The 19,067-nt window shown below is 59.8% G+C and overlaps 1 protein-coding gene across 3 annotated transcripts in view; it reads left to right on the top strand.

Moving 5' to 3' along the window:
• Positions 1-9,799, top strand: part of EGFR (epidermal growth factor receptor) — a 107,815-nt gene extending 98,016 nt beyond the window's left edge. For 2 of the 3 annotated variants that reach the window (XM_059655881.1, XM_059655880.1), the window contains 8 exons: positions 984-1,139; positions 1,851-1,926; positions 3,789-3,935; positions 5,329-5,426; positions 6,451-6,618; positions 7,317-7,364; positions 8,073-8,175; positions 9,163-9,799. In XM_059655881.1, the coding sequence (XP_059511864.1) occupies positions 984-1,139; positions 1,851-1,926; positions 3,789-3,935; positions 5,329-5,426; positions 6,451-6,618; positions 7,317-7,364; positions 8,073-8,175; positions 9,163-9,509 (1,143 nt within the window). In that variant the 3' untranslated portion in view covers positions 9,510-9,799. Of the gene's footprint in view, positions 1-983; positions 1,140-1,850; positions 1,927-3,788; positions 3,936-5,328; positions 5,427-6,450; positions 6,619-7,316; positions 7,365-8,072; positions 8,176-9,162 lie in introns of those variants that run through there. The other variant, XR_009447430.1, reaches the window with a different exon arrangement.
• Positions 9,800-19,067: the final 9,268 nt, after the last annotated feature.

Genomic DNA, 19,067 nt, shown 5'->3' with positions numbered 1-19,067 from the left:
GCAAGACCGCGGCGCTTGTCGTCGGTGGCTGGTTAAAACATAGCCCTGCTGGGCACGGGGTGGCCTCCCCGGTGCCTCAGCGTGTGGGACCCAGGCCGAGGGATAGCGTGGGATCTAAGCTCAGACGGGTCTCATCTCCTCGTCCCAGAATTACCTCGGATTCAAACGCCACCGGCCGCCGATGAGCCGCGGGCTGCAGAACAGGGAGCTGCCCTGCCCTCCCCTCCCCCAGCCGGCTCCAGAGAGCACATCGCAGCTCAGCCCAGCTGCTGGGGCCCTTTAAAGGCCGCGGGGTGGGGCGGCGTGGAGCGGGGCGGCCGAGCTCAGTTCATTTACTGGGTTTGCACAAGTGACGGGGACCAGGGACTTCTCAGCTGTTTCCTACTCTCTTACAACAGGGACTCCGACCAGCACAGGGTTCCGGAGGCAGCCGGGGGGCGAGGGGGTGGGAGGGGGGGGGCGGGGAGAGCTTGTAGAAGCAAATTCAATAGCCACATGGTTTTCATGTGAAACACGTGGCTGGTGTGGCTCGGTTGGTTGGGCGTCGCCCGGTGCACCAGGAGGTTTGGGGTTCGATTCCCGGTCAGGGCACATGCCTGTATTGTGGGCCTGGTCCCCAGGAGGGGGCGTGCAGGACACGGCCCATCCATGTTGTGCTCTCACATCCATGTTTCTCTCTCCTCCCTTCCTCTTGCTCAACAAATAAATAAATAAATAAATAAGCAAGCTATTCTTTAAAAACATAAAGTGACAGAGAGGGTGGCAAACGGACAGATCTGCATTGGCGGTGAGTCTGGGAGGTGCCCGGCACTGGGAGGGCGTCCTGCTGGCCGGCCCACCGCCCAGCAGCCAGGTCTGGGCCCGATGGCGCGGCTCCTGCCTGGTGGCGCCTCCGCGTGGTCCACGTGGGAATGAGACGCCAGCCAGGGGTGGGGAGGAGTCACTGAGCCACCGCCTCACACTCACCGAGGGGCCTGTCTCAGGGCATGAACTACCTGGAGGAGCGGCGCCTGGTGCACCGGGACCTGGCCGCCAGGAACGTGCTGGTGAAGACGCCGCAGCACGTCAAGATCACGGACTTCGGGCTGGCCAAGCTGCTGGGCGCCGAGGAGAAGGAGTACCACGCGGAGGGCGGCAAGGTGAGGCGCTGGCTGGGGACCCGCGGCGCTGGCCCGCTGGCCACTGACTGACGGGCGTGGGGGACGCTCTCGGGCCGTCCTGGGTGACGTCACAGCGGCTGCCGCCGCCACACCGGGGTCTGGCTGGGGGGGCAGGATTTGCTTGGAGAGCGAGCAGGGATGTTTCTGATGGAGGACAGGAAGCAGTCCCGTGAGTTCCGCTCCATCTCCGGGTCCCCAAGGTTAGGTCCGGCCCCTGCAGGGGAAAGCACCTTCAGAGGCAGCTGGGCGGGTCACCGCTGGTGGGTGGCACACGGCTGCGAGGACATGTCAGAGCCCCGAGGTCTCAGTGACGCACGCTGGGCACCCTCCTCAGACCGGTCGGGGGCTCCCGGGGGCTCTCCCAGCGGGGAGGCCTTCAGAATGCTCTGGGTCAGTGGGACCCTCTTACGTTCCTCTCCGGCCTGCGTGGCCCCAGCAACCCCCATAAGCACGGGTGGATGGGGCACAGCACAGGCCTGGGCTGCCAGCTCGGGGCCTCCCAGAGCAGCCCTGTTCTCAGCCGATGTGAAACCTGCCCCTCCTCTGGGAGAGCCCTGGGCCTGGGGTGGGGTGGTCTGGGGGCTGGCCTCCCCACGCTCGTCCCCCGTCACTTATCCCGGCAGCGTGCAGCATGGTCTCAGCAGAGGGAGGCCAGCAGTTGTCTTATCGCCTTGTCCCTTGTGTCCCCAGGTGCCCATCAAGTGGATGGCCCTGGAATCGATCTTACACCGAATCTACACCCACCAGAGCGACGTCTGGAGCTACGGTGAGTCGAGCTGGGATCCCAAGGCCATTGGCGGCGTTGTCCGGGGCTGAGCCGCTCCGAGCACTCACTGAGCCGCACCGTGTGCTCACCACCCAGCGTTTCCTCCCAGGACAGTGGCTGACGGCAGTACCGCCGCATCCGTGACACTAAGAAAGCGTGACACACCCACACTAAGCACCACCGCTGCCGGGGAACTGGTCCAGGGGGGAACGGGGGCGGGGGGGGGCGGCGACGGGGAAAGACAACTTGACCTTGGGAAATGCCTGCATCTGCAAAAGCAGACTGAACTCGACCTCCTGCGTGAGTTTGAAGTGAACCAAAGGGAGGTAGCAAGTGAGGTTTCCCAGGGGCGGGGGGTGGGGGGCAGAGTTTCTGGTAGAGAAAGGAGGTTTGGTGAGGGACTAACCCAGGGGCTGGAGCTGGGAGTGAATGGTGGCGAGCGTGGTCTCGGGGGAGCTGGCCGCAGAAATGCACCTTGAGGAGGTGCCTTTGGGAGAAGACGGTAGGAATAGGGGGTTCGCTTTTGCTCTCAGGCGTCATCAGGACCCCGGCTTGCTTGCCCCCGGCAGTCCCCTCTCGCCTTCCACCTTCTGGCCGCCTTGCCTTTGCACAAAGGGCTGTCTGAGCAGAGTGTCACTCAGGCATTTTCCCAGAGGGCTGTGCTGGTGCGTTCACCACTGGGAACCCCCACCCCCTCACCCCACCCCTGCCACCCAGCCAGCTGCTGAAGGGCTGCTTGCTGCTCGCTGCTCTGTGGGGGTGACTCGTGACGTGTCACCTGTCCCCAGCTGTGGGAGCAGCGGCCGCTCGCTGTGCAGGCGAGGACTAGCTCCCCTGGGTGTGCGTGTGTTTCCAGAGCAGAGAGTTGCAGGCACAGAGGTGGGAAGACCGTCAGGGCCTGGCCGGTGTGGCTCAGGGGTTGAACATCATCCCAGGCACCAAGGGGTTGCTGGTTCGATGCCCGGTCAGGGCACCTGCCCAGGTTGCGGGCTCGATCCCCAGTGTGGGGCGTGCAGGAGGCAGCTGATCCATGATTCTCTCTCATCCTTGATGTTTCTATCCCTCGCTCCCTCTCCCTCTCTCTCTAAAAATCAATTTTTTAAAAAAGTCAGATGCTTTAAAAAAAAAAAGAAAGACCATCAGAACTGGGGCATGGTCTGAAAAAAACACCCATTTGAAAATTACCACTTTGATTTTTTTTTTAAATCATGATTGATTTTGAAACAACAAGTATAGGGTTTTTATGTTTATCAAAGGAACACGGGGGACTTTGTTTCTAATTTTTCATATATATTTTTTTTTATTGTTTAGAGTATTACATCTGTCTCCTTTTTCCCCATTGACCCCTCCCCCGCCACTCCCGCCCCCCAGGTCAAGCCCCCACTGCCCCAGTGTCCCTGTCCATTGGTTATGCCAGTATGCGTGCCTACCAGGCCTTTGGTTGCTCTCTCACCCTCTAATTTTTCTTTTATTAAAACTGTTGCTGCAAGCCCATGTGTCCTCCTCCAAGCTGCTGGGGGCGGCCGCCTGCGCGGCCCCTCCCGCCCGAGAGCAGACTGACTTGACTCATTCACGTGGTCGTGGTGTCTCGGCTGTTTGTCACTAAAGTTTACCATTGATTGGCCGCTCGCTCTTTGCCTGGCGTTGTCTGAACATCTCAGTTATGTTACTGCCCCCTCCTAACATCCTCGACAGACACTGTCATCACCCCACTTTACAGAGAGGTACACTGAGGCTCCCAGCACACGAGCCCATTGCCCGGGACCACAGGCTTCTAGGCATAAGAAACCGTATCGATAGTGACGACCAAGGACAAGGCGTTGGGGTCCCTGACTCATAAAGCGGCACCTTCGCCCTCGCAGGCGTCACCGTGTGGGAGCTGATGACGTTCGGGTCCAAGCCCTACGACGGGATCCCGGCCAGTGAGATCTCCACTGTCCTGGAGAAAGGGGAGCGCCTCCCGCAGCCGCCCATCTGCACCATCGACGTCTACATGATCATGGTCAAGTGTGAGTGACCGCCGGGGCCCCGCCCCCGCCCCCCCCGCCCCCCCCCCCCCCCCCCGCGCAGCTGCGCCTGGGGATGCGTTGCTGCCGTAGCCAAACAGCAGAGCCCCCGGCTCCCCAGAGAAATGCCGCCCGTCTCTGCAGCAGGCGGTCCAGCCCAGGGACACCCGTCAGTCAGCCCCTCGGACGTTCCTCCGGACGCCGAGCCTGACTCGCGGATCCCCGGGGCCCGGTGTCTGCCGTGGTTGTGAGCAAATAAACAAAATCCAAGTCCCCCGTGAGCCACGACCCCCAGGCCCCCTGTCCTGAGTGGCTCCAGGGAAGGGCCGCCCAGGCGGGAGTGTGTGACCAGAGAGACTGGGAATGAGTAACCGCACGAGGCTGGTAGAATCGGCATGCCTGCCTGGATTTCCATCTTTCCAGCCGTGGATTTAGGTGCGGCCTGATGGCAGGGTAGCCGGTAAACATCTGAGCCCGGGCCAGGGTGTGTGTGACCCGGTAACGCTGTTACGGCAGCAGAATCCCAGGCTCAGCGGCCCCGAGGGCAACACGGCCGTGTGCTGAGCATTTACCCAGAAGGGAGCGGGGGGCGGGGAGCAGCGTGGATGTAAACATTGATGCCTCTCTGAACTCCAAGCCCGGGGTCATCTATTTTTAACGTCCCTGTTGGGGGCCGAGGAAGCTGGGACCAGGTCACCGGCAGTCTGGCCTAAAAATAGCCTGACTCCCGCTGGTAGGAAGTAGATGTGAGGCCCGGAGGCAGGAGGGCGGCCAGCTCCCGGCTGCTCCTGCAGCTCGTCCATCGGCCGGGGTCATTGTAAGCAAGGCCACCAGCCTGGGAACAGGGGTGTCCTCTGCTCCCCGCCGCCCGCCCCCCCCCCCCGGCCCACGGGCACCTGAGGACACCAGAGCGGAGACTTCCCAGACCCCCGGGCTCTTAGAGAAAGTCCCCAAGTTCCCCTCCACGGGCTCTGGTTTCCAGTTGGCAAGACTGCTGAGTGGCCATAGACGAGTGTCACGTGGAGTGAGGACCTGGGAGCTTGGCCACGGGGCGCCCCCAGTCAGAGCAGCTCCCAGGGGTCCCCCCAGGGTCACGCCACAGTGCTGGCCTCGGAGGAGCAGGCGGGCCCATCAGAGATGACACGTCTCTCCGATTCATACATGTCTGTTATCAGGGACACACGATACATAGGTGTCTGAGGACACAACACACACACATGTCTGACTTGGACCACGTCAGCACCGGTTTGCCGAGACGGGAAGGTCCATCAAGGGAGGAGGTTTCCGCAGCACTTACTTGTCTGGAGGGTCCCCCTAAGCCTCCCCCTGAGCGATGCCATTCTGGGGGTGATTGTTGGGGCTCTCACTGGACCCCGTTCCCTCCTCCCTCCTCCAGGCTGGATGATAGATGCGGACAGTCGCCCCAAGTTCCGCGAGTTGATCAGTGAATTCTCCAAAATGGCCCGAGACCCCCAGCGCTACCTCGTCATCCAGGTACTGGACCTCTGTCCCTATAACGCGCATCCGTGTCCAAGGTTCCGCCCTGTGCCAGCCCCGTCCCCCAGGCTGGCAAGCGGGCAAAACAGCTGATCTCTCCGTCCCTCCCGCCCCCCTCCAGCTGGCAGGCTCCGATGGTGAATGGGGAACTGGGGGTGGGTGGCCGCAGGGGGCGGGGCTGGCTGCTGGCAGCCAGGGAGGATGACCCTGATCACAGGCCAGGCCTAAGGACCATATCCGCACACGAATTTCGTGCACCGGGCCTCTAGTATTATAAACAGTACCTCAGCCACCAGCAGCAGATACACTCTCCGTAAACGCTGCTGCTCATGCCTTTCTTCTTCCCCCTGGGTGTTGGCATTTCACTCAGGAGGCTTTTAAGCATCAAGGAATTTTTAATGTTTTTCTAATACATTTTTAGTGGTTTCAGAGAGGAAGCGGGAGGGAGAGATAGGAACATCAATGATGAGAGAGAATCATGGATCAGCTACTTCCTGCACGCCCCACACTGGGGATCAAGCCCGAAACCCAGGCATGTGCCCTGACTGGGAATCGAACTGCGACCTCCTGGTTCACAGGTCAATGCCCAACCACAGAGCCACGCCAGCGGGCAATTTTTGATGTTTTAATTCCCGGCCTGGGGAGGGAGGAAGCCGCTACACGGAAGAGAACCGGGGTGATTTTACTGTGACTAACCCAGGGGTGGGCAAACTTTTTGACTCGAGGGCCACAATGGGTTCTTAAACTGGACCGGAGGCCGGAACAAAAGCATGGATGGAGTGTTTGTGTGAACTAATATAAATTCAAAGTAAAAAATCATTACATAAAAGGGTACGGTCTTTTTTTTCAATAGTTTTATTCATTTCAAATGGGCCGGATCCGGCCCGCGGGCCGTAGTTTGCCCACGGCTGGACTAACCCGTAAACACACGGTGTCTGCCAGCAATGGACTCCTAGACCGAGCAGGAGGGATGCCTCCCCCTGGGCCTTGCTCACGGCCTCCAATCCCCCCCTCCCCGCAGGGCGACGAGAGGATGAACTTGCCCAGCCCCACGGACTCCAACTTCTACCGCGCGCTGATGGACGAAGAGGACATGGAGGACGTGGTGGACGCAGACGAGTACCTGATCCCCCAGCAGGGCTTTTTCCACAGCCCCGCCACCTCCCGCACGCCCCTGCTCACCTCCCTGGTGAGCCCGCCACTGCTCACGCTCCCCCGGTTGGAGGGACTTGAGTTTTTGTTTGTTTGTTTTTTAATATATTTTTATTGATTTCAGAGAGGAAGGGAGAGAGAGAGAGAGAGAAACATCCATGATGAGAGAGAATCCTGGATCGGCTGCCTCCTGCACGCCCCACAGTGGGGATTGAGCCCACAACTCGGGCATGTGCCCTGACCGGGAATCGAACCGTGACCTCCAGGTTCATAGGCTGAGACTCAGCCACTGGGCCACGCCGGCCGGGCTGAGTGACTTGAGTTTAGAGAAAAGGATGCCCATCTGGTGAAACGCACTTAGAGACGAAGAAGTGCGTTTCACCGAGTGACAAGCCAAAGGCGGAAAGAATCGGTTCAGCGTGTTGACGTTTTTTTATGGCATTGGGACCACGGGATGGTAGTTTTCTCAGGTTCGCTGAGGACCAGGAGTCAGTCAGATACAGGCCTAGTTTTCCTACAGCTCATGGGTCAAGAGGAGAGGATGCGCCTTTCAGTACCTCCGTGTCGGGTGGACGCAGGGGTGGACTTGGGGGCAAATTGGCAGACACGGTGGAGGGAGGGAGAGGCAGATGCGCACAGCCGGGCCCAGCGTGGCCTTTAAGCCCCTCCGGGTGCATTCGGTGAGGCGGGGGAGAGCGTATACGTGTCCCATAAACTCCTCCGATTCTCTTGCAGAGTGCCACCAGCAACAACTCCGCCGTGACTTGCATTGATAGAAACGGGGTACGTACGGAGCCCAGTAAACCGGAGCTCAGTGGCACCCTGGGCGCTGCGCTAGGAAACCGGGCAATGCCCAGATTCACCCAGAGGCCCCTGGTCTTCCTGCCCCGTGGCTCCTCCCCTGCCCGGCTCCCTGCCCCCTGCCCTGAGGCCAGTGGAGCTGTCACTCACGGCAGAGCTATTCTGTCGTGGCTCCCAGACCACCAGCCTCAGCGTCACCGGGCAGCTGGTGACAGATGCAAAGCGGGGGGCCTCTGCCCGGACTGAGGAAGCGGATCCCTAGGGGCGCACCCAGCCCTCGGGGGGCACTGAGGCCCGGTGCCAGGCAGCCTTGGTCTGGACCCCACTTACCAAGGGGGAAGCCCCTGGCCACATGGGACTGCTGACATATAAATGTGCATGAATTAAGGCCAAATACAGTTTAGGACTCAGTTGCTCACACACGTGGCTAGAGGCTGCGCATGGAGGAGCGCAGGGCAGAGGCCGTGGCTGCCCTTGCAGGCGGCCCGCTGGGTGGACGGCCCGCTGGACGGTGGTGCCGGGCCTGGGCCAGCAGCGTGGGAACCCTGGAGCGGTTAAGAACGCAGACTCTCCCGCTGCCCAGACCAGAGAGTGAGAGCCTGCCTGGGGCAGAGCTCAGGGCCTGGGGCAGAGCTCAGGGCCTGGGGGGTGTGGCTCCCGTGACCCCGCCTCCTTCCCCTCCCCCCGCAGAGCTGCCCCCACAAGGAAGACAGCTTCCTGCAGCGGTACAGCTCGGACCCCACCGGCGCCCTGACCGAGGACAGCCTCAGCGACGCCTTCCTGCCCGCGCCAGGTGAGTGGCCGTCCTGGACACTCAGGCTCAACAGCCACGGCAGCCTCAGCCCCAGCCCCAGCCCGGGCCGGACCTTCCTTCGGGAGGACCCAGGGTGGACACGGGGCAAATTGGCAGGCACCGGGGAGGGAGGGAGAGGCAGATGCACACAGCCAGGCCCAGCGTGGCCCGCCGTCTCCCCCGGGCCCAGGGCGTGGGCAGGGGTGTCGGAGCTCAGTGTTTAGAATGAATCTGCAGGTGTTCCAGGCGTTGGAGCAAATAGCTCACACACACGTGTGTGAGAGAGTGCGGGTGTGTGTGTATGTATGTGAGTGCGTGAGTGTGAGTATGTGAGAGAGAGTGTGTGTGTGTGTGTGTGTGTATGTATGTGAGTGCATGAGTGTGAGTATGTGAGAGTGTGTGTGTGTGTGTGTATGTATGTGAGTGCATGAGTGTGAGTATGAGAGAGAGTCTGTGTGTGTGTGTGTATGTATGTGAGTGTGTGAGTGTGAGTATGTGAGAGTGTGTGTGTGTGTGTGTGTGTGTGTGTGTGTGTGTGAGAGAGAGAGAGAGAGAGAGAGAGTTTGTGAGGGGATGTGTGTGAGTGTGTGAGCATTGTGTGTGCATGTGTTTGTGTGTATGTGTGTGTGTGTGTGTGTATGTGTGTGTGTGTGACAGGTTCAATCCCCTTTTTCTCTCCTGGCTCCATGCGCGGCCTGTGAACATGTACTTTTCTGATCTAAGCTTTACCCCCAGATGCCCCCCACCTGCCTGTACCCCCCAGGGCAGGCTGTCCGAGAGCTCTAGGTGGTGGGAGGTAGGGTGCCCGTTGCTCTGGGGGCACAGAACGGGCACAGCCTGTTTGAGCGGCAGGAAGCCCGCTGTCTCCGGCTCCCACCCCACCCCACCCCTGTCACCTACCCCCTGGGAAAGGCTCCCCGGTCAGAGGAAGCCAGGGAGGCGCCCGCCCGCACGGCTGCTGACGGCCTCTGCTTTCTTCCCGTGCAGAGTACATAAACCAGTCGGTCCCCAAGAGGCCGGCAGGCTCGGTCCAGAACCCCGTCTACCACAACCAGCCCCTGACCCCAGCTCCCGGCCGGGACCCGCACTACCAGAACCCCCCCAGCAGCGCCGTGGGCAACCCCGAGTATCTCAACACCACCCACCCCTCCGGCGTCCACGGGGCCCGCTGGGCGCCGAACGGCAGCCACCAAATCAGCCTGGACAACCCCGACTACCAGCAGGACTTCCTGCCCAAGGAGGCCCAGGTCAACGGCCTCTTCCCGGGGCCCACGGCCGAGAACGCAGACTACCTGCGGGTGGGCCTGCCGAGCAGCGAGTCCATCGGCGCGTGACCGAGGAGGCGGCCACGGCCGCCAGGCCAGCCTGCAGCCCCCGGGACCGGCCACGCAGCTCCCGGGCCTGCCAGCCACCCGCCGTGCCCCACCACTCCTGCCCCCGCCCCGGACTGGTCTGGCCGGATCCAAGGATCTTCTTAGATCGTCTGACCGGCCCCCTTTCGACCAGGCGGCGCCCCTGCTCGGATGTGCGCTGGCACGTTGCACTCTGAGGCTCCTCAGAAGGCACCGGGAAGAGTGCCGCCCGGGGCAGACGCGCACCCGGCAATGAGGGACCTTCGGAAAGAGAGCTGCCTACACTGAGGAGGTACTGCTCGGGGGCCCGGGGTTTTCAGGGCCGGTACTGGCCCGGTTCCGAATGGGCTTCTCTGATGAGGAAGAGGCCTGACCGTCCGGAGCTGGCGCTGCCCTGAGGACCGGGGCCACCTGGGACCAAGAGCAAGGCCAGCCTGAGGGGACGCGGACCGTCGGCTCTGCCTCTGCTCTCCCCGGTCCGGTCACAGGCACCCTCCCTGACCCCAGCGGCTGACGGTACGCGGCACGGCATCCCGTCGTGGCAGGTACGAGAGGATGAGCCACTTTGCCCCCTTCCTGGGCAGGGAGGACCCGAGGACAGATTCCCCCGAGGACTCGCTTTTCTGTCCGTGTCCCCGTGGTCCTCGCCCTCCATCGCTTGACCGGCATCTTCCCGTGACAAGCCTTAAGACTCCTTGTTTGTTCTCCATTCCATTCCTTTTGGAACCCGACACGGTTTCCCCGTCAGCAAGAGGAAACGGTACAGCCAACAGGCCAGGCCGGCTCCCAGTCGAGTCAGCAGCATTCAGACCAGAAGCCTTTAATCAAGATGCGAACGTTCTCAGAGGGAGCCCATCCGGCCTTGGGGGGTTGGGGAGCGCAGATCCGGAGGCTGCGGAGAGGAAGCTGTGCTGGAGACTGGCTGAGTCGCCCCCCAAAAAAGATTCGCTTAGGCTACTCGTAGAAAAACCCTTCCTTCTTTCACTTTAAACGTTTTTTACTCGAAAGGTACTCTTCTCTTCCCTTTGGGGAACCCCCCTCCGTGTGAATAGACCCAGGCACCCACTCACAGCCTCGCACTGCCGCTCGCTTCCCCGCGGGGAGTGACGATGGGGTGGAGAGGGTGGGATTCAGGTGGCAAATATGAAGGCGTGAGTTTGACGTTGACGCTAATACCTTCGCAGCATCTGCAGGTGCATGAGAAGAGAAAATGTTTTTCCTTCTTTAACAAAAGTCTCTCTCCTCGGAGAGCCCAGCAAGGTAGGGCACCGACACCCCAACCTGTGCGAGGTGGGCCTCCCCAGTGCGTTACACACTCGTAGCCGCACCCACCTGCCCACCAAGCCCAGCAAGACGCATTCCCCCCACCTCTCTGGCCCGGGCTGTGCTCACCCACACGCACGTGCAAAATTGTCCTTTCATTTTTGAAAGATTTAGTGACTCAGATGGATCAGGGCCCCACCCTTTTGTTACCAAAAAAATTTGTTTCCATGGAAACACAAGCTCCATTCACGTTAGTGCCATCACCCTCGCAAATACTCCTGAGGCCTCGGCCAGCCCAGCAGAGGTGCTAACGGTGCAAAAATCCATAAGGCAGAATCCCTGGTTCCAAGAATTCACAACAGAGCAAAGGGAATGGACCCCCAGACGCTAAACTTAGAGCAAGAGGGCCAAGGCTAGGCGAGAGGCGGCAGCCACGCCCTGTGGTGGCACTGGGGGCCGGGGGCGAGGGGTGGGGGTGTCTCCAGGAGGCCCGGAAGGCTGGGCAAGGAGGGGAAGGCTGGGCAAGGAGGCAGGAGGCTGAAGGCCCAAGGCACCAGGTGGAAAGTGTGCTCCGGGCAGAGGGAACCCGCCTCACCTGCCAGCGGACCCGCTGAGCCAGGCCCACCCGCCGCCCCTTTAAGCCTGGGAGTCCCCGGCCTCGCCCCGGGCTCCCCTCTGGGGAGGTTGCGTCCCCCCAGAAATCGGAGAGTGATCAGGGAGGCGGCCACACAACATTGCTGAGCGTCTGCCATGTTAAGCCATTGCCACCAGACCACCTTTATTGTTTACCCACCTCGAGCGTAAGTAATTCCGTGGGACGTGTATTCGCACTGGAAGCCACGGTCACATCCAGGGTCTCAACGACTGGTGGGGAGGGCGCGGCAGCCGGTCACCCGTGGCCATTAGGTCCCCGTGTTTTTGTAACTGAAATGGTTTCTGTGAAACATAATAAACCCGCAGAAACGGTTCCAGCGCGCACTCCTTGGGGCTTCCGCTTTCCTGCACGAAACCTAGTTGCCCAGGTCGCTTCAGGTTGTGTTTTTCCCGAAGTGATTCTCCCGTCTGTTCGGGCGGCGCAGGGGCTGGTGGACACGGCCGAGCCTGGAGAGCGGGGCGCCCCGGGGGAGGGGGGGCAGGTTTCCATCTGAGGCCCCTGTCGGCCAGATGTCAAAGCTCCTGCTGTGCCCTCCGCCCCTGCAGGGGGTGGGCCTGCCGCTCCTGCCCCCCCTCCCCCCGGCCCTGGCCTTGCCCGCCCTCCCCCCCTGCAGGGGGTGGGCCTGCCGCTCCTGCCCCCCCCCCTTGGCCCTGGCCTTGCCCGCCGCCTGGCCGCCTGGCCTCCAAAGAGTTGGAAGCTGACATGCGCACTGGGCCACGGTCCTCACGTCCGTCCCAGACCGTCCCTAAGGCGGCCCTGTAACGCACTCTATGGAAACGCTGTCACCTCCTCAGTGAGACACATGAACCCCCCAGGCCTCGGTGTTTGTTGGAAGTTCTCCCCCCAGCTGTGCCCGCCCCCTCTCCCGCAGACACGGGACTGGGATGGGACCGGCGCCGGTTCGTGTGGCTGCCCGGGAACCTCCAGGTCCCCAGCGGGAAGGTCCTGATGGGCTTTGTCTCCGGTGCAGCCGGGCCCAGGACTTTTCCCAGCTCCCCGGGGATTCTAGTGAGCCCCGCCGCTTGGGGGACCCCTGGGGTGAAGAAAAGTTCTGGGGGGCAGAGACGGGGCCCCCAGCTGACCATCTCCCCGCTCTGAGCTCCTGGCCACGGGCCTCAGGGTGCGTAGCGTCTACAAGGCTGTCGGACTGTGCTCACTCGCGGTGCTCACCCTCACTGCCCACTGGAGTCCCCCGTGAGCTTAAAAGGAAGAGGGCGGGGGCCTCGGGCCCCTTTAACCGAAATCGCAGGGCTCCCGTGTGGCTAGAGTGGCAGCCAGAGGTGAACCCCCCTCTCTGCGGTCACCCCGGGTCCTACAAGCCCGTCGTCTGGGCCGCACCCAGGTCAGGACCAGATAAAACTGCCTGCGTTCAGTCGGGATCCCCGGAGGCAGCCCACAGGGCAGCGTGTGGTCCCTGACACGCGGGACGTGGCCACTGCCGGCCGCTCCGAACGCCTCGAGTCCTTGTCGCCAGCAGCTAACTGACCCGAGAGGGACAGGTGCCCAGCCAAGTGCGTTTGCTCAGGCATGAGCGAGAAACGGGCCCCTCCGCCCGTGGGGGGCGGCCGCACTGCGCGGGAGGGCTGCTGGACGTGCCCTCAGTGCCCACCTCGCCTGCCTGCCTTTGGAGGAGCACGCGGCCACGGCCACGGTCTGGTCCTTCCCTCACCCGGGGCTGTAAACCCAACCCATCAGGAAGCCTGCCTCCCCCACACGCCTGCCGCGGGGCGGGGGGCATACACCTCTGTGCTCTCAGACACATGCAGGCAGGACTTTCCATGTACGTCTATTTTTGTAACTTTTTTGAGGAATTTTAGCCTCTTATGTAGCACTGAACTTTGTAAGGTATGTTTTTTAAAATATGTTTTTATTGACTTCAGAGAGGAAGGGAGAGGGAGAGAGAGAGACATCCGTGATGAGGGAGAATCATTGATCGACTGCCTCCTGCATGCCCCTCACGGGGGATGGAGCCCGCAGCCTGGGCACGTGCCCTGACGGGGAATGGAACGCCGGCCGGGCTCCCAAGCCTTTTAGTCAACAGCGCGTTCTCACCACGTAACCCCGACTAAGACCTCACAGCCCTGGCCGGGTGGCTCAGTGGGTTAGAGTGCCATCCTGACACACCAGGGTTGCGGGCTTGATCCCGGGTCAGGACACGTATGAGAATCCACCGTGAATGCAAAAACAAGTGGACCAGCAAGTCGCCATCTCTCTTGTGGGGTAGCGAAAGACAGCGGGCACTCCTGCTCCCTGCGCGGCCCGCCCTCTGGCCGCCGCGCCACCTTCGCTTCCAGGGCGAGAGAAAACCTCGGCTCACCAGTCACCTTCGGAGGGCAGGCGTCAGGAGGACTGCCTGAGCCATCGGATGGCTTTTATCGAAACAGGAGGGTCCGTGCTTTCAGAAACATGTCGTATGTCCTTTTCACAAACTGTATCTGGGGTCAAAACAAGCGATGTGCGTGTGTGGCTTCTCTCTTCCCGTGGCAGGCACGGTGCACAAGGCTGTCCTCTCTGAAGGCCTACTAGTCCCCACCCTATCACCTGGCGGTACATTTACATGCATTTAATTTTGTTTTTTATATAGAAGACCTTCCACCTAATTTGGCTGCCAAATAATCTTGCTGTGTAATAATAGAATCTCTGACAAACACGGAGACCCTGTGGGGTGGAGGTGACCGTGTAACTGGGTAGCTGGACAGAGCAGTCACTTCCTTCCGAATCAAGCAGTCGCCGTACAGCGCGGACACGGTACGTTTCTAACCTTGTGAGTGTGGAGAGAGGAAAGCAGTATTTGTCCACGTGGAACGCAAGCCTCCCGGGCTATGGTGTACACGTGGGATCAGGACTCACGGACTGTGTGTCGAGTATTTAGCAATTAGGTGTACACCATTCATTGTCTCTATGCATAAGTACCTATACGCATAATACTGTATTCCTGGCTAACAATGTTGATATTCGTTATTGACCCTATCTGACCTCCTGTAGATGTTCTTTCCTGATGACTTTTTAAAGTTCATTAATAAACTTTATTTTTAGAGCATTGTCGGGTTGAAACACTGCAAAACGGGGCAGAACGTAGGAAGTCCCCAACCCACCCTCCCCTCCCACCCCGACCCTCCCTCCCTATCGCCGCCCACACCCCAGCGGCCTGGTCGCAGCTGAATGCCCGGAGGTTCCGTGTGGGAGTGGGATCAGGACGGGGTCCCTCAGTGGGGGTCCCTCAGTGGGGGTCCCTCCGGGTGCCGTGCTGTGGGCGGTGCACTCTGATGCAAGCACTTGATTCTATTGTCATTTCACGCCTGTGCACACCTCCCGAAAGCTCTCCTCAGATTTCCTTCGAGTTTCTCCGGCTCCGCAGGGCCCAGGGGATTCTGTGGCCACAGGTCTGCTTCCTGAGACCCCAAGCGAGCGGAGTGTTGGTGAGATCCCGCCGGATTCAGCTCGGGGGTGACTAATGCCCACAGCCCTGGGTGCAGGTGCGGCGGACTCGCTGCGGCCCTGTCACCGCCTCCCCCCTCACTTCTGGACGGTTCCCTCCCCCCCACCAGTGACTCCTGTGGGTAGAAACTCTTCCGTAGTGTCTCATTTCAGACACTTCACTACTGACCCACCAAAGTGCTGAAGGGTCCCGGGTTCGATTCCGGTCGACGGCACATGCCCAGGTTGCGGGCTCGATCCCCAATAGGGGTATGCAGGAGACAGCCAAACCAGGATTCTCTCTCATCATGGATGTCTCCCTCTCTCTCTCTCTCTCTCTCTCTCTCTCCCTCCCTCCCTCTCCTTTCCTCTCTGAAATCAACACAAATATATTTAAAAAGAGAGACTAAGATCCCAACCTCAAGGCGAACGCACCAGCCCCGCTCCCCTCCCTCTGCCCCCATCGCTCCGGCTGCAGCTCCGTGCGGAGGGGCCCAGGCTGGAAGAAATGTTGCTTTGGGGCCAAATCTTGTCCAAGTAACTCTCACTGTGAGGAGAGAGATTCCTGAGAATGGAGGGGTGGGGGGGTCTGGGACGGAGACGGGGCTCCTCCTGCCTGGGCCTGGGTTCCCCCGGTGCCGGCCTCAGGCAGTTCTCCAGGCTTCGTGGGGTCCCGGCTCCTCCCCCAGGCCATGGGGTCCTCCCTCTACGTTAAACACTTGGGTAGAAAAGCAAACAGTCCCATCCGAATGGCGCCCTGGTCTCAGAATCGGTCAACAAGAAATGCCAGTAGCCTGTGGGCGTGCATTTATCGCTTGGAAAGGGGTGCCGTAGGGCTCACCCTCTGCTCCCATGTGGGGGGGCGGGAGGGGGGGCGTACAGCCATGTCCACACGCTGGCATCCTACAGGTTCTGCCTCGAACCTCTCCCCGCCCAGGACTGAGCCAGAAATCCTGGAAACCGGGTGCAAAGGAAAGAGCAGCATGCCCTGTACCCCATTCCTGGAAGCTACGCCTCCTGCGCCCGAGCACGGGCTTCCCGGGCGGCACCCACCGCACGGTGCGGACGGACGCAGCAGAGCCCAGGGGAGGCGCGGCCCCACCCACCCGCCGGTCTCTCGCCGTGTCCCTGGTACCACTTCCACCGGCCCTCCAAAGCCCACTCCTTCGGAGACAAGGAAACGTGCCATCTGTCCGTGTCTGTAGCTTAGAGCATCGTCAGCAGCCCCCGTCCCGTGCCTGCGCCAAGCCCAGCCAGCAGCTGGCGTTTGTGCCTGGAGCTGCCTTCCCCTCCCCTGTGTGTGCGGGTGATGCTCTCACCATCCAGGGGGGAGCTGAGCGGTGGCAGCAGGGACCCCGGAACCTGCAAAGCCGAAAATACTCCCTCTCTGGTCCTTCGCAGGACTTTGCGGACTCTGAAACAGCGGGTCAAAAAAAGTGTTAAAACAGAATTCAGCAGGGTGGCCAGATACCAGTGCAGTCAGTCGCTTTCCTGCGGACCACCCATCGTTAACTAGTTGGTGTCAGGAAGAAAAATCCCGTTTAAAACAGCAACTGAAACTACAGAGCAGCGAGGCATCCACTTAAATGCGCGTGAACAGGATGCAAAGAACAACCAACACTTGGCAGAGGCGGAGGAGAAGACGTCAGGGATACTCAGGTACGGAGCCTGGGCCTGGTCAAAACACCAGCTCTCCTCCCTTCACCACGACATACAGTCCAGGCGATCCCAATGAGAATGTCACCTCATCATTTTAGGCTTAGAACTTGGAACGCAGAAAGTGCACGACAGCAGGAAAGAGCATTGGGCCACAGCCGCCTTCTGCCTGAATGACATCGAGGATGCGAAGCGCTGGGTAAAACCGTGATGCAGTGAGAGCTGGCGGCACGCTGTGGGCCTGGAGAAACGTTCATGGGCACGCGGGGAAGGTGGGAGCAGACACGTGTGTGCGTGGAAATGCAGCGAGTGGTAATGACAGTTTCCAGGAAGTGGGGGAATGCGAGGCTCTCCGTTACATGATTCTGGAGAAAACGTCTACGCATTTGCAAGTGGGTGAGAGCTCTATCTCACGCCGCACCCCAAAGCCAATCCCAGGTGCGCTAAAGATCTCGGCGTAAAAACCAAAACCATCCGCGTCTTGGACGAAAATGGATGTGAGCTTTTTTGGATCGGAGGATGGGAAGGCTATGCTGATGATGACGAAACTCCAGAGGCTCAGAGGTGACGACTGGCAATGTGGCCACCAATGTTATTTGGGGGGGGGGGGGGGATTATAAGAAAAATAACTAAACGGGTGTGTTGTTGTTTTTAAGTCCAGATTCATATTAGGAGATAAAGTTTGAGATACATCAAGGATTATTAATGCCCTAAATATGAAGAATTCCATTGGATCCATAAAAGAAGTTAAACACCTTATAAGCATATCAGTGGGCAGATCGTGGAAAATGCAAATGACTGATCACACTTAGGAACCTATGTGTTCGGCCGCACTCACTATCGAGAAGAGGCCGTGAACCTGAGCGAGAACCCCTCTCCGCCACACGTTCGGGGGGAGTAGGGAGAGTCACAGACTGTTTGTATGACAATCAACAGTTAAACATGTGTGCCCCTGACATGGCAGTTCCCCTGGGACACATCACCTAATACGACATTGTCAGTGACCGAACGTGTCTCCCCTTAAATTTGTCGAAGCCCGAACCCCCATGTGATGGTGTTAGGAGGTGGGGCTTTGGAGGAATTAGGGTTCCATGAGCTCCTGAGCTGGGACCCCAGGGGGGGGTTAGAGTCCTTATAAGAAGAGGAAGAGAGCAGAGTCCCTCTCTCTCCATGGGGAGGACACAGGAAGAGGGCAGCCCCCTGCAGCCGGACGAGAGCTCTCGCCAGGACCCGGCCGAGCTGGGCCCGGGGCTCGGACTCCAGCGCCACATCCGTGGGAAATGAGTGGTGCTGGGTAAGCCACCGGTCCGGGCAGCCTGAGCTGACTAAGCCAATACTCCGACACCTAGACAAATGCGTAGGAGTGAGAATGGTCACTGAACCATTATCTGTAATACAGAAACAAAAGGGAAATGTTTCATGTTCATGCAAAGGGAAATTACTTCTTCAAATATATTTTTTTATTGATTTCAGAGAGGAAGGGAGAGGGAGAGAGAGCTAGAAACATCAATGAGAGAGAATCATTAATCGGCTGCCTCCCACACACCCCCTACTGGGAATCAAGCCCGCAACCTGGGCATGTGCCCTGACTGGGAATCGAACCGTGACCTCCTGGTTCATAGGTCAAAGCTCAACCACCAAGCCATGCCGGCCGGGCCAAAAGGAAATTATTAAATAAGTTTTGAAACATCACGATATGGAACTCGGTGCCATTGTTAGAGAGGAGGGGAGAAATCCGTGAGCGATATTGCAGAGATATGTCCCCATCGTGTTGTTTTAAATAAAATCAAGCCAGTTGCTGAATAACACGGTTGTTTAAAAAAAAAAAGCCTACATGTGTGTATACCCATGTGTACACACACACAGACACCACCGGACAGTGGCCTGGAGCTGGCCCTGTTAGCTCACCATGCTGGAGACCTGTGGAGAGAGGCACTGAAGCATGAGGTGGCAACGTGGCCAGGAGGGAATGTTTCCTTTTATTCGTGTCCTTTTAACTTTCCATGCCGTTTGGGTTTATAGAAGAGCAGGTATTACTTTGGTGATTACACTGGGCATCCATATCATGGCTGTCAGTGTGTGGCTTTCCCTCTGCTCCCACCCAGCAAAGCGTTTGGCCACGTCCTGTTTCGTTTCCTCTTGCTCCTTCAGGGAAAGTGCTGGTGGCAGGAGGTTGTGGCCAGGCCCCCTGGGTGGCGGGAGGATGTGGTGGGTGAGGATGTTCGGGGCTGAGTGTACAGGTTCTTGGGTGATGGACACGGGGGCCTAGGATAACAGAGCCCTTGGAGGGAGACCACCGTCGTCAGCTCGTGCCGTGAGAAAATACTGCCTACTGCACAGCTACAACAACAGACACTGACTCCCCACAGTCCTGGGGCGGCGAGCTCCAAGGTCATGGTGCGGCTGCCTCGGGGTCTGGGAGGCCCTCCTGCTGGAGGCAGAGAGCCACCTCCCGGCGCGTCCGCCTCACACGATGGAGAGGCACAGCGAGGGCCTTCCGGTGTCTCTTCTCCTGAGGGCGCTGATCCCACCGCCAGGGCCCCACCCTC

The sequence above is a fragment of the Myotis daubentonii genome, chromosome 10 (genome assembly GCF_963259705.1).
Source record: "Myotis daubentonii chromosome 10, mMyoDau2.1, whole genome shotgun sequence".
NCBI classification, from domain to species: Eukaryota; Metazoa; Chordata; class Mammalia; order Chiroptera; family Vespertilionidae; genus Myotis; species Myotis daubentonii.
This window is presented reverse-complemented; position numbering and strand designations above follow the sequence as displayed.